General features: G+C 36.3%; 1 protein-coding gene across 1 annotated transcript in view; it reads left to right on the top strand.

The window, feature by feature from the left end:
• Positions 1-14,509, top strand: part of LOC103191864 (deoxynucleoside triphosphate triphosphohydrolase SAMHD1-like) — a 65,105-nt gene that overhangs the window by 17,079 nt on the left and 33,517 nt on the right. Inside the window, exons 3-6 of the mRNA XM_007934742.1 lie at positions 112-184; positions 6,606-6,766; positions 10,967-11,082; positions 12,564-12,634. Of these exons, the coding sequence (XP_007932933.1) occupies positions 112-184; positions 6,606-6,766; positions 10,967-11,082; positions 12,564-12,634 (421 nt within the window). The remainder of the gene's footprint in view (positions 1-111; positions 185-6,605; positions 6,767-10,966; positions 11,083-12,563; positions 12,635-14,509) is intronic.

Below are 14,509 nucleotides of genomic sequence, written 5' to 3'. Positions count from 1 at the left end.
ATGTTTGAATAATTTATTGTTCCTTCCTCCTGACTTCTCTTTCTATTAGTGCAGATAACACAGAGTTGATTCTATTAAGTAAATAATTAGTTTATCTTGTTATAATTTTAGTTCCTTAGGGGAGAGAAAGACACTGCTTCATTATATCCAAAGACTGAATCAAATTCAAGCTGATACAATGAAGGTAAGAGGCATCAGATGTTATTTCATGTTTGTTTGTTTTTTAAAAATATAAAGTGATATAAAACAATCATGTAAAATTCATTTTAAAAAGAATGGAAGGAAATATGTTTCTGGGATAGGATTGTGGGTAATGGGGCTTTTTATGTTTTTTGTAAACTTTGAATTTTCTAAAATGAGCACAGAGTATTTAAATCAGAAAAAAAACTACAATGTTTTAAAAGTACATATAGACCATCACTCAACTTGTCAAATATTAACATTTTGCTTTATTTGCATCAGACTGTTATTTTTAGAAGAAAATATTAAAAACAATTGAAGGCCTTCTTTGTACTCCTCCTGGATCCTGTTTTGACCCTTCCCTCCCCAGAAGTAACCATCATCCTGAATTTGTTATCATTTCAATAAGTATTTTTATACTTTTGCTACATGTGTATCCATAAACAATGTATAGTATATCCAGAAAATGTATGCTAAATGATGTATATGCACAAACGAAATGCACTGCCATTGAGTCGGATCCGACTCATAGTGACCCCTCCTTGGGTTTCCAAGGCAGTATTACTACAGAAGTAGATTGCCCAACCTTCCTTCTGAGCTGTGGCTGGTGGGTTTGAACTGCCAGCCTTCTGGTTAGCAAATGCCTTAGGCACTACACCACCAGAGTATAGTGCTAATTTATATCTGTTGTAAACTTTATATAAATAGTATTGTATTATAAGTTACCTTTTAACACTTTCTTTTTTCATTTAACATTGTATTTTTGAGAATCATTCACATTGACACACATAGCCTTAACCAAAAAACCAAATTCACTGCCATTAAGTCTGATCTGACTTACAGCAACCCCCTTGGGTTTCTGAGGCAGTATCACTACAGAAATAGATTGTCCAATCTTCCTTCTGAGGAGTGTCTGGTGGGTTTGAATTGCCAGCCTTCTGGTTAGCAGTCAAATGCCTTAGGCACTATGCCACCAGAGTTCCTTTAGTTAAAAAAAAAAAAAAAAAAAAACCTACTGCCATTGAGTCAATTCCAACTTATAGTGACCCCTGTTGGGTTTCCAAGGTGGTAGATCTTTATGGAGGTTGCTCCATCTTCCTTCCACAGAGTGGCTGGTGGGTTTGAACCACGGACCTTCTGGTTAGCAGTCAAATGCCTTAGGTACTACACCACCGAGCTCCTTAGTCTTCTTACTCCTCAGTTATAGAACTTTTAAAGTTGTATTAAATTGTCTTGTTGGTTTTGGTAAACTTTTTTGGTCAAATACTAGTCCAGATGGTGCGTATATTCCTAAAATTTAATCTATCAGTAATTATTTCTCCCTCCTCCCCAAGTCCTTTCAGACATCAAAATCAAACTTAAGAGTCCCAAGAATCTTTAACAAGCATTTATCTGTCCAGCCTCTATCCCAAAAGCTCTGATTCTAGGAATTTGGAATGGAGCCCCAAGAATGTGGCTTTTTCACAAGCTCTTCAGGTTATTTCTAATACTCACTCAAAAGACTGTTTCGTTACTGGTTGATAACAGGAAATGTGTCCCTGTTGGTACCGATGGTTAACATACTCGTCTGCCAACCAAAACGTTGGAGGTTCAAGTCCACACAGAGACACCTCTGTTGATCTACTTCCAAAAAATCAGCCACTGAAAACGTTATGGAGCACAGCTGTACTCTGATGCTCATGCGCTCACTTGAGATGAATGGACTCATTGGCAACCGGTTTGGTATCAGGACATTATAGCTCTTCCTCTGACTTCTCTAGGTTAAGAAAACTGAGTTTCATACCTTCAAGAAGGTATAAGATACCGCACTCTCCTCTTCCATCCTTTTAAATGAGCACTCCTTTATCAGGGTTTTGTTTCACTTTTTAATTTAATGTACAATATTTGAGTTATTTCACTTTCCTGTGAGAATACATCTTGTAATTTTTCTTTTGCAAGTTAGCCTGCTTATTTTCCATTGGTAATCATGTTTGACAAATTTAATGAATGTGTTTGGTTCAACACTGTAATAACTTTCTTTGATAGTAGTGATTTCTATAGCAAAAACTTCATTTGAAAAATAATCAGATTCCCTTTTTCCCTTTCTGAAAAACTTATCAAAAATACAAAAGACTTGATTCTTTTTTTAAAAAAAATTAAGTAGAATGGTCACATATCAAAAATGATAACTAAATATTTTGTCCAGTATTTGGAAGAAAGGTGCTGTCCTGTATTTGTTTTCTCCATCTTCAGTAGTAGCAGTAAAGGGTATTCTCTTCAGGTAGGACTTAGGTGAGCTTTCTCCATTAGGCAAGATCATCTCAGGTGATCTCTGAGGTCACATTTTCATGATTAACAGTTTGCAAGAAAAAGGAAATTTTAAAGTAATGTTTAAGGAGCAGTCATTAGTGTCATTTGCCTACTTTTATTCTTTTTTTCATTAAAAATAGAAAATCATTAACCTCATTTATAAATTATAAATTATAGTTGTTGAAAACAGATTTTAAAGCTATCAAATGCTGTAACCATTGAGTCACTGCCTAGTGATGAAATCAATACCTTACATGACTTTAGCTTTATCAGTAGTACAATTAAACAAAGCATTGACCTAGTTATCTTCTCAAATACAGATCTTGAGGATTCCTACTCTAGTCTAGTATTCACTTTTTACTCTTTTTAAAATATTTTTACTGAGGTATAATTCATATACCATACAATTTTCATTTAAGATACACAAGTTAATGTCTTTAGTAATTTCCCAAGCTTATGTAACTATCACCAAAATCTAGTTTTAGAACATTTTTTTGTCACTTGAAAAAGAAACTTGCCCATTAACAGACACTCCTCACTCCCTGTCTCCCCAGGTCTGGGTGATCAAGATTTTCTTTCTGTACAGATCTGCCTGTTCTGTACATTTCTTATCTGTTGAGTCATACAGTATATGGTCTTTGGTGACTGACTTCTTTCAGTTAGTATGGTTATTAAGAATAAAGCTGCTGTGAACATTCATGTTGGTTTTTGTGTGGATGTATATTTGCAATTGTCTTATGTATATAACTAGCAGTGTAATTACTGGGTCATGGGGTAATTCATTGTTTAACCTTTTGAGGAGCTGCCAGACTGTTTTCCAGAGCAGCAGCAACAACAATCCTCCCAGCAGTGTATAAGGATTCCAGTTTTTCTTTGTCCTCACCAGCATTTGGTGTTGCTGGTCTTTTTGATTATACCCATCCTATCTGTTGTGAGAAGGTGTCTCATTGTGGTTAAATTTACACCTCCTTGATGACTAATGATGTTGAATGTCCTTTAATTTGCTTATTGGCTATTCATGTCTCCTTTGGAAAAATGGCTATTCAAATCCTTTGCCCATTTTTAAATTGATTATTTGTCTAGTATTTATTTATGTATTCTGTATAGAAGTCCTTTATCAGACATTAAAAAAGCCCCAAACCCACTGCCATTGAGTCAATTCTGACTCATAGTGACCCCCATTGAGTTTCCAAGGCTGTAAATCTTTACGGAAGTAGATTGCCTCATCCTTCCTCCCACGGAAAAGCTGGTGGATTTGAACTGCCGACCTTCTGGTTAGTAGCCCAGTACCTTACCTATTATCATACCACCAGTGCTCCTTTGGGAGCTCTGGTAGCATAGTGGCTAAGACACTTGCCTGCTAACCAGATGACTGGCGGTTCAAACCCACCAGCCACTCCTCGGAAGGAAGGTTGGGCAATCCTACTTCCGTAGTGATACTGCCTCGGAAACCCAAGGAGGGGTCACTATGAGTCGGGGCCGACTCGATGGCATATAAGTGCTCCTTTATCAGCTATATGATGTGCAAATATTTTCTCTCATCTGTGGTTGTCTTTTCTGTTTCCTAATGCTGCTCTTGGATCATAAAGTTTTAATTTTTATGTTACCCAGTTTTGGTGTCATATCTAAGAAACTATTGCCTAGTTCAAGGTCACCACCTTTTCTTCTTCACATAACTTTCTTCATGCCAAATTTTGTCTGCTTCCCTTATGAAGCCAAGAATTCTGTAATGCTCAGGAGGAAGTGCAGTGTCTGACATAACAGGTGGAAATTTGTTAGATTTATTTGTGAAAAAATAAATGAGAATGAAATACCTGCTTCATTTAGCTTCTTTTACCTAAATGGGATAGATGATAGAATCACCACCTTTGAATTATTTTTGAATGGTTACATCTACTTTTTATTCTGGGTAAAATGAACCGACTCCTCTTTTTTTTCATTCTCCCTCCACTCGCCAGTCTGGACACATAGACACAGATTTTATTCTCTCTCCTTGAGGGCAGAGATGATGACTTACTCATCTCTAACCCACAGTGTTTGGCATCTACAGTAGGAACAATAGGATTGTTTCATCCTGCTCACTTAATAACACAACAGAATTTCATATAGGCTTTCTTTCATACAAGGATTGTAAACAATGATCAAAACACTTTAATAGACATACTAAGAGTTGGGAAGGGAATATGACATATTTTCCAATATTTCCAGCAACCCAATATCTAGCATTAGGGGCAGGAATGGTTTAAAAGGGTTGCTTCATAGCTGAAATGGAAACATTAAAATTACAGTTATTAAGATGATAAAACATGAGGAAATGTTCATAATGGGAAAGGAGAAAGTATGTATTGTAATGTTAACTAAAAATAGCCTAATTTTCACTGAGTTTTTTTTTTTCGTAAAGTTGCTTACATTGTTTTTTTTATGTTTTAGCATATGTAAGTTAAAGTAAATGTTGCAAGAATAATTCTTACAACCTAAAAAATGAATAGTTAGGACATTTACCTCTTTAAATGAATTAAAAGTAGATTTTTTTCTTTGATAACCCTTAATAATAAAATTGAGTCATATTTATAGTGGTTTCATTGCTCTAGTAGAAGCTGGGAGGAATAGACCAGTATAGGATTTTCAAATATTTTAATATTATTGAAGTTTTCCTTGTCCAATATGGATATTTATAGGGTTGAAGTATAACATTCATGGTTCCTTGAATTCCTTAGATATTATTTCTGGTGTAGTATTGTTATTGTTATTTGTTCCTGCTGAGTACAGGTGACCAAATTTGGTATAGTTTATAATAATCTTAAAGCATTTTTATAGAGCAAGTTGAAAAATGTTAATACTCACCAAACATGTTAATATGCATACATATTGTTTAACAAAGTTATAAATTCTAGTCATTACTTGACTCAGACTGTCAGTTGTTAAAACGAGTTATTTTGTAAAGACTTGACTCTTACATCACCATCATCTTCAAATATTCGACCAGATAACCGTTAAGCTTCTTTACAGCACTGAGCTTCTGTAATTCATATTTTATATATTTCTGAATAACTTTAAACATAATAGTCCAGCATGTCAGCAGATACTACTTTGCAAAAGCAGTTCAGCAGTCACCATTCAAAACATGGTTGAGTTTCTACAGTGTGTCAGGCAATAAGCTTTGTCATGGGTTCTGAGGATAGAGCTGTAAACAAGACAGACAAGGTCCTTCACCATCAGAATGCTATATACTTTTTAAGTAACTTCGTGGAGCTATTACATGCAGTTTGGAAATCATGGCTTAGATAAATTATACAAAATGACTTTTGTATTCTGTAGCCTTTCCATAAAAAGCAATTATTATGAACAGTAAAGAAAATTATATCTTTAAAAATAGATAGAGGGGTATTAAATCTTCATCCATATTTAAAGCCCTTATTTAAAGTTAGGAGTAATGAGTAGTTGTGACATATACCTTTATTAACTATAAGTAAGTGTTTCTGAGTGACATTAAATATTATAGAATTTTATTTTCCTACCAGCAATTGCATCTTACCTATATGGAAGGAAAGTTTATATTTTAAGGATTCTAGTGATAACTACTATATTGTTGTTGTTATATACCATTGAGTCAGACCCAACTCATAGTGACCCCTCCTAGGGTTTCTGAGGCAGTATCACTACGGAAATAGATTGCCCAACCTTCCTTCCAAGGAGTGGCTGGTGGGTTTGAACCACCAGCCTTTTGGTTATCAGTCAAGTGCCTTAGGCATTTTATTTTTTTTTTAATTTAGACACAGTACCTATAGTAATAAGACTTACATGAACCAAGTGAATGTTTAAATATAACTTGAATATAAGACTAACTTATTAAAAGTTAATTAAATGATAGGCATAATAAAAGGATTGAAATTCTTATCTTTCTGTTAGCAGAAACAGTTAGGAAAAAGTGAAAATATACCCAGATGCAACTTCATCTCTCTAGTAGTAATACTAAATAAAGTAATGATATTAATATCTTATTATTTCCCTAAGTATTGTTCTTACTTGAACAATTAAGTACCTTTGACTTTTCAGTATAGTTAGGAATAGCTGCACACAAATTTTAGATGGAGTTGTATATTGTTTCTTATATTAATTTAAGCATAATTTTCTAGGTTATTAATGATCCTATCCATGGCCACTTTGAGCTCCACCCTCTCCTTATCCGAATCATTGACACACCTCAGTTTCAGCGGCTTCGATACATAAAACAGTTGGGAGGCAGTTACTACGTATTCCCTGGAGCTTCACACAACCGATTTGAGCACAGTCTGGGGTAAGAGGGAATTGGGAGTGGGGAAATAATAACATTACTTTCTTTGGCTCATGAAATAATTGTCTCATTTTATCATGTAGAGAATAAATAACTTTACAAAATGGTAGTAATATTACTATTTTTTAATTAATTAACTTTTAAAAAACTTTTTAGTGTGCTTTTGGTGAAAGTTTATAGATAAAATTGGTGTCCCATTCAATAATTAATACACATTTTTTTTTCATGACATTGATTGCAGTCCCCTCAGTGTAACAGCACTCTTTCCACTTCCCTTTGTTTCTCATTTCCATTGGTCCTTCTTTCCAAACCTTCCTGCCTTTTGAGCTTTTCCCTAGGCAAATACTGCCCTTTGATCTCATGTGGTTGATTGCTGCCAAGGAGTGCTTGCCTCCTAGGTGTTATTGTTCACTGTATAGACTTGTCTTTTGTTTAGCTGAAAGTTGAGCCAAGGTAGTAAATTCAGTTCCAGGCTTTAAGGGGGTCTAAGGGTCATAGCCCTGGGAATTCCACCAGTCTCTCAGACCAGTAAACCTGGTCTTTTTTAATTATTTTCATTTTTTTACCATATTTTCTTCCCACTCTGTCCAGGACCTCCTGTTGTGATCCTTTTCAGAATGATTAGCAGTGGAACCGGGTACCATCTCATCTAGTTCTTCTGGTCTCCGGGTCAGTGAGGCTGGGGTTTGCATTAGTTCTTTGGACTGGTTGTTTCCATGCATCTTTGATAATCTTCACTAGTCTTTGCTCCAGATGTAAAGAGACCAATAGTTACAGCTTAGCTGGGCACTCGCAAGTTAAGATCCCAGTAGCTACTCAGCAAAGTAGGATATAGAACATTGTCTTTGTGGACTGTGTTATGCCATTTCACCATGATGTTAATCAAGTCGAGACTATGATTCTGAGCCCCTCAGGTCCAGTGACTTATTCCCTCGAGTGTTTTGATTATGGCTAAGAAGTTTTCTTACCTGTGCCCCCTGTATTTCTACTATATTCATGGATATATTTGCAACACATAAAATACATATGTAGAAATATCCAGTCAAACCTATGTACGTTCGTGGTGTAATCCTATTCACCTTCCTGCACCTGTTTAACTTGGTGTCTGTTTATCCACTCATTATTAATTGTTACTACTTTTATTCCATGATTTTGTATGTAATAGTACTTACCTTTGTTGCCTTTAACTCCTGTGCTCCTCCCAGTGTCGTCCTTTTCCTTGATGATTTTGTGCTGACCTCCCCCTTACTGTATGTATATTGCCTCTCCTTTCACCCAAGTTAGTATGTTTCTACTCTCTAGTTAGTGGTTTTACTCTTCCTTCTTCTCTCACACTGGTAACCTTCAAGGAATGTTTCTTTTCTGTGTGTAAACCTTTTCTTGACTTTTTATAGTAGTGATCTCATACAACATTTGTGATTGACTAATTTTACTCAGCATAATGTCCTCTAGGTTCATCATATTATGAGGTGCTTCACCCTTATTCTTTAACATTGCATAGTATTCCATTGTGCGTGTGTTCTATAGTTTATCCATTCATCCGTTGGGCATTTAGGTTGTTTCCATTTTTTTGCAATTGTGAATAATGCTGTGCCGAACATTGTTGTTAGGTGTCACTGAGTTGGTTCTGACTCAGTGACATTGAGGCCTTTGATATACCTTGCTAAATTTTGTATACAGTTGATATATACTGTATACAGTATATATCAGTATATATTGTGCTTGAACAACACATGGGTTAGGGGTATTGATCCCCCCACCAAGTAGTTGAAATCCACATATAATTTTTAATTCCCCCAAAACTTAATTACTAATAGCCTACTATTGCCCAGAAGCCTTACTGATAACAAAAACAGTTGATTAACAAAGTTATTGTATATTTATTAGATTTTCGTAGGAAGACACTCATACACACACACATCACATAAGTTTATTAACTCTACAGGATGATGATGTTCACTGTTCATCAAGTGGAAGTGGATCATCATAAAGGTCTTCAGCCTTGTCTTCACATTGAGTAGGCTGAGGAGGAAGAGGAGGAGTTAGTCACGCTACCTCGTGGTTGGCAGAGGCAAAAAAAGTGGAGAAGGTGGAAGGCAGGCAGGAGAGGCAGGGACATTCAGTATAGCTTTATGGAAATACATAGTAATTTCTGTCTACTTTTTTTTTGCTTTTTCATTTCTTTACAAATATTGCTGTGTGTTACCATTCCTTCTTCTACCGTCATAGAAGGATCAATGTCATACTAGAAGTCAAGAGCAGTCTTGGATAATCAGAACCCTTCTGTAAGATTGTCTAATGTAAATTTCTTTTCTGATACCACTTCTGCATCTTCTTCCTCATCATCTCACACTGCTTTGGAAGCACTCATCTCCATCAGCTTGTCATCTGTTAGTTTCTCTGGTATGGTATCTGTTAGCTCTTAAATTCCCCAAGATCCATATCTTAAAAAAAATTTGTATATAATTGGCCCTGTGCAGTTCAAACCTGTGTTGTTCAATGGTCAGCTGTGCTTTGTGTGCTCTTAAAAGCCAGCTGAGATCCTTCCTGGAAAGCTTATGAAAGTATGTGTTGACAGTTCAGTTGTATGAAGTATTTGTGTATGAGTTAGAAAATTTAAATATACATATATTTAAAAGCTGATAATGTTATTGATATAACTAATCCTAGGAGTTTGATTTGTAAAAGATTCCTGTAGTCCCTATTTTATCTTGTACAGAATTCCCCTTTGAAAACAGATCATTTCCTTATCTATGAGGAAATATGTGTCAGAAAAGCTTTCACGAGCTTAGAGAAGATAGCACCTCCGTTATGTACAGTTATGTTGAGACTTTGATCTACTTTTTCTTTATAACATGTAGAGCCAGGAGGACATGGACAGGGAAGAACTGGAGAGTTTTTCAGATCTTCATGAAGTACTTATAGTGCATTACTTTATTATTTCTATTGAAACATTTTTACTTAGAACACAAGTATCTTGTTCTTGTTACCCAGTGCTGCTCTGATAGGAATATACCACAAATGGGGTGACTTGAACAAAAAGGAGTTTATTCTCTCACAGTTTGGAGGCTTTAAGTCCAAGTTCAAAGTGCCAGCCTCTAGGAGCTGGGTGAAAGTCCCTGAACCTTGGGCTTCAGCTCTGCCTCCTGCTCCTGGCCAACTGAAGCTGGAGGCTTTTCTTCACTCAGACAGCTACTGGCTGCTGAGGCTGACAAATCCAAAGTTGGCAAGTAAAAAGGCACAGTCCCGATATTACCAAACCACATGTCAGGCCATTAATTCAAGTCCTTTGAAAGTCCCAAGGTTGGCAGAGCATGGCAGGCTGCTGAAAAATGACACAGCTACATGCAGGGTTCAAGCATGCCATAAGCTGGAGACCGTTCCCCAAAGGCTTCTCCTTATGTACTGGAAGCAGACCACATCCCTAAGGCAGCTACTCAGTTGCTCACAGTAGAGTCTACCATGGAGTTGATTACCAGTCTCATCATGGGGAATAACTACATCCAGCTGCCCAGACACTCAACCAGGCCAGCCAAGTTGACACACAAAATTAACTACCACATGTCTATATTCAGATATTCATTTATTCATCAACAAATATTTGTCAGACACAACCAGGCTTACTAAACCACAAACAAGGTAGAAATTGGCTCTATTGTCATGGTGCTCAAGTATGATATATAGGTATACCTCCACAGATGCTGCGTTTTTTACAAACTCAGGGTTTGTGACAATCTTGTGTCAAGCACATTTATCAGAGCCATTTTTCCAGCAACATGTGCTTACTTCATGTCTCTGTGTCACATTTTAGTGATTCTCATAACATTTCAAACTTTTTCATAATACCCAGGGACGGGTTGCTATGAGTTGGATCTTACTTAACAGCAGTGAGAGAGAGAGATTGTACACTTAATAGACTACTTGTAGGGTGTAACATAATTTTTATATACACTGAACAATTCGTGTGACTCACTTTATTGCAATAGTCACTTTATTCTGGTGGTCTGGCACTGAACCCTGGTCTCTGAGGTATGCCTGTGGGGATTTTGTGAATGTTGCTACCCAGTTCTGATAGACTATTCTGTAAAGTTTCCCTAGAGATACATTAGTATGTTTCAGAAAAAGTATTCAAGCTTTTGAAGACCAGAGGTAACACTCATATTCTCAAACAGAGGAGTGACTCTTGTTTTCTTTGCTGTGCAGGGTAGGGTATCTAGCAGGATGTCTAGTTCGTGCGCTGCATGAAAAACAACCAGAGCTGCAGATAACTGAGCGGGATATGCTCTGTGTTCAGATTGCGGGGCTCTGTCATGATCTAGGTAAGCTGTACAAAGGTCCAAAGTTGTGATGTAAGACTGTAATCTAGACTACCACTCTTTGAAGAGGGAAAATCAAGCTAACGGAGAGAAATATGGAAGCTCTGTTTTAATTCTTTAGCATCAATGTAAATGTGCCATTACTTCTCCCAAGAATGATTCATAAACCCAGAAACCAAAGCCATTGTTGGTAAGTCCATTCTGACTCATAATGACTCTATAGGACAGGGTAGAACTGCTCCATGGTGTTTCCAAGTGAAAATCTTTATGGAAACAGACTGCCACATCTGTCTCCCATATTATAAGCACAAAGCATTTCTATTTTATTTTCTTGCAGTCTTTCAGTGAATTTCCCATGTTAATCATCTTGCTACAAGTTATAGGGAAAGACTTTCTGAATAGTGAGGTTCACTATTGACTATATGTAGGATAATGTGAATTTTATTTTTCTTAGATCCTTCTTGTTGAATAAAATAGCCATTTTTCCTTTAATTACTTTGTCAAATTATATTAATTCTTTTTATACCTAGAATACCTAATCTGATTTAGCAGATTAACAGATTTAGAGAACTCCTTTTCTTCCTGGGCCCATATGAGATCATTGTCCACTTGAGTCCAAATAAGAAAGATATCATCCCTTTCCTTTGACAAAGAGAAAAGGAACTGTCCCTGACAACTTCAATCACAGGAGTTTCTATCCTTATCCTTGTAGTTAATTTCTACTTCATAGGGGAGCCTGAGAGTTACTGTTGGGGGAAGTATCCCTGTTTCAATGACTAGATACTTAAAGAGGTAAAGTAGGGTACTCTTTTCTGTAAACGCTTGGACAGGTTATTCCCATAAGAGCTCTCAATAGGACCAGTGCCACCTTCTAGATAATAAATTTAACAGGATCTTGTCATTTTGAGAGGGAATCATATGGAAACCTTTGCTGGTACCCAGGAGTCTGAGCTCTGCAGTAATGACCCTTTATGCACAGGCTAAGACTACACAGAAGGCTCAGGAGGTCCTGAAACAGCCTCAAAATGTGTATATTTGTTTTGAAATATGTGTATGATAAATTTGCATAAGATGTTTTTAAAGGATAGGAGTACTAAAGTCTAAATATTCTCTTGACTGCACTCGTTGGTGGATTGTCCTAAAACTTCTGTTTAATCCACAAACACTCAATCTGAAGATTCCAAAAGTTAATATGCCTTTAATATTAACATTACTTTTAGTTACACAAAACTGTCTTTTTATCAGGTTATGTAAGCTCCAGTGACTCTGAGACTTCCCTATGGGGAGCTTACTTATCTATATTGTCTGCTTCCTGTTCTTGTGTTTTAGAAAATAGGAAGGAAGCAGTGTCCCCTCTGTGATGTATTTCTAGATTATTAATTTCTCTTGATAGTCACAGTTAACTAAAGAAATAGAAAAATGAATCACATTTTTACCAATTTACAAACATTTTTGTTGTTTCTAAGGCTGCTTTTGTTTTTAAGGTCATGGACCATTTTCTCACATGTTTGATGGAAGATTTATTCCACTTGCTTGCCCAGAGGTAAAATGGACGGTATGTATTTATATATTTGATATGTAATAAACAGAAAGACTATTTGAGAAGGTTATTAAATTATCTGTTTGGTTCTACTGTTATGTTATAGTATATTTCCCATTGTAGTTTTCAGGGAGTGTGTATGTGTGCGCACGTGTGTGTGTGTGTGTTCATTTTATTCTCATGGGAATTTGTGAGAAAGGAATTATTCCCCTTTTACAAGTAAAGAAACCTGAAGGTTACAGAGCTGTGTTGATGCACCCAGAATCACGAAGCTGGTAAATGGTAGAACCAGCACTAACAAAGCATGTTTCTTAGCTACCAATTGCACTCCAAGAAAATGAAAATTTCTTTCTACTCTATTGCACTATTTTAAAATAATAACATGAAAGGTCAACTCTAGTTTTGACTCATTTGGTATGTAACTAATTTGGCAGTAACTAGTACCAGCTGAGTTTCATCATATATATGAAATTAACCATTTTTCAATTAGGCATTTGCCCATGATTGACCCCTATTTTTGGATTTAAAAAAAATTTTTTTTGAAGTAAAATTAGGTTGGCTCCCCTCCACTTTTTATCATATTGTGTTTCTGGAATCTGGAGTCAAAAGGATATTAATATATTATTGTAAGTTTAACATAACCACTGTTTTTTCTTCTTCTTTTTTTAAGGTATAATTCATGTATAATAAATTACACTGTGTAATTTATTACACCTATAGTTTATTGAATTTTTTTCCTTTTATTATGGTGAAAACATACATACCAAGACATTCGCCAACATAACAACTTCTGCATTTACAGCTTAGCGACGTTGATGACATTTTTAATGTTGTGCCACCGTTATTGCTCTTCTTTTCCAAAATATTCTATTACCATTGGCATAAACTTAATGTCCCATAAACAAAAACTTCTCCTTTCCCCCTCCCTCCTACCCTACTTTTGTTAGGTGCCATTGAGTTGTCTCTGACTCGCAGTGACCCTTTGTACAACAGAATGGAATACTGCCCTATCACGCACCAGCTCACAATCCTTGCTATACCTCAGCCCATTGTTGTAGCCACTGTGTCAGTCCATTTTGTTGAGGGCCTTCCCCTTTTTTTCTGACCCTCAGCTTTACCAAGCATGATATCCTTCTCCAAGAAATGGTCCCTTCTGACAACATGACCAAAGTAGGTAAGATGGAGTCTGGCCATTCTCGCTTCCAAGGAGCATTCCGGCTGCACTTCTACCAAGACAGATCTGTCATTCTTCTGGCAGTCCGTGGTACTCTCAGCATTCTTTACCAGCACCACAACTTAAAAGCATCATCTCTTCTTCAGTCTTACTTATTCATTGTCCAGCTTTTGCATGCATGTTGAAAATTCCATGTCTTGGATTAGGTGCACCTTAGTCTTCAAAGAGCCCTCTTTAGTATGTAGCACTTTAAAGAAGTTTTTTGCCCAGGGCAACATGATGTCTGATTTTTTGACTGTTGCTTCCATTGTTGTCGATTGTGGATCCAAGAAATATGAAATCTTTGACAACTTCAGTCTTTTTTCCATTTATCATGATGCTGCTTATTGGTCTGGTTGTGAGGATTTTCATTTTCTTGGAGTGTAATCCTTATCACAGAATGTCACCTTTAATCTTCATTATTACATGCTTCAAGTCATCTTCATTTTCAGCAAGCAAGGTTGTGTCATCTGTATATCGCAGGTTGTTAATGAGTCTTCCTCTAATCCTGATGCAGTGTTCTTCTTCATATAGTCCACCTTCTTGGATTATTTGCTCAGCATACAGATTGAATGAGTATGGTGAAAGGATACAACACTGATGCACACTTTTTCTGATTTTAAACCATGCAGTATCCCCTCATTCTGTTAGAACAACAGCTTCCTGGTCTATATACA

Source organism: Orycteropus afer, unplaced genomic scaffold (assembly GCF_000298275.1).
Source record: "Orycteropus afer afer isolate SDZICR_OR568_19922 unplaced genomic scaffold, OryAfe1.0 scaffold00020, whole genome shotgun sequence".
In the NCBI taxonomy this organism is placed as follows: domain Eukaryota; kingdom Metazoa; phylum Chordata; class Mammalia; order Tubulidentata; family Orycteropodidae; genus Orycteropus; species Orycteropus afer.
This window is presented reverse-complemented; position numbering and strand designations above follow the sequence as displayed.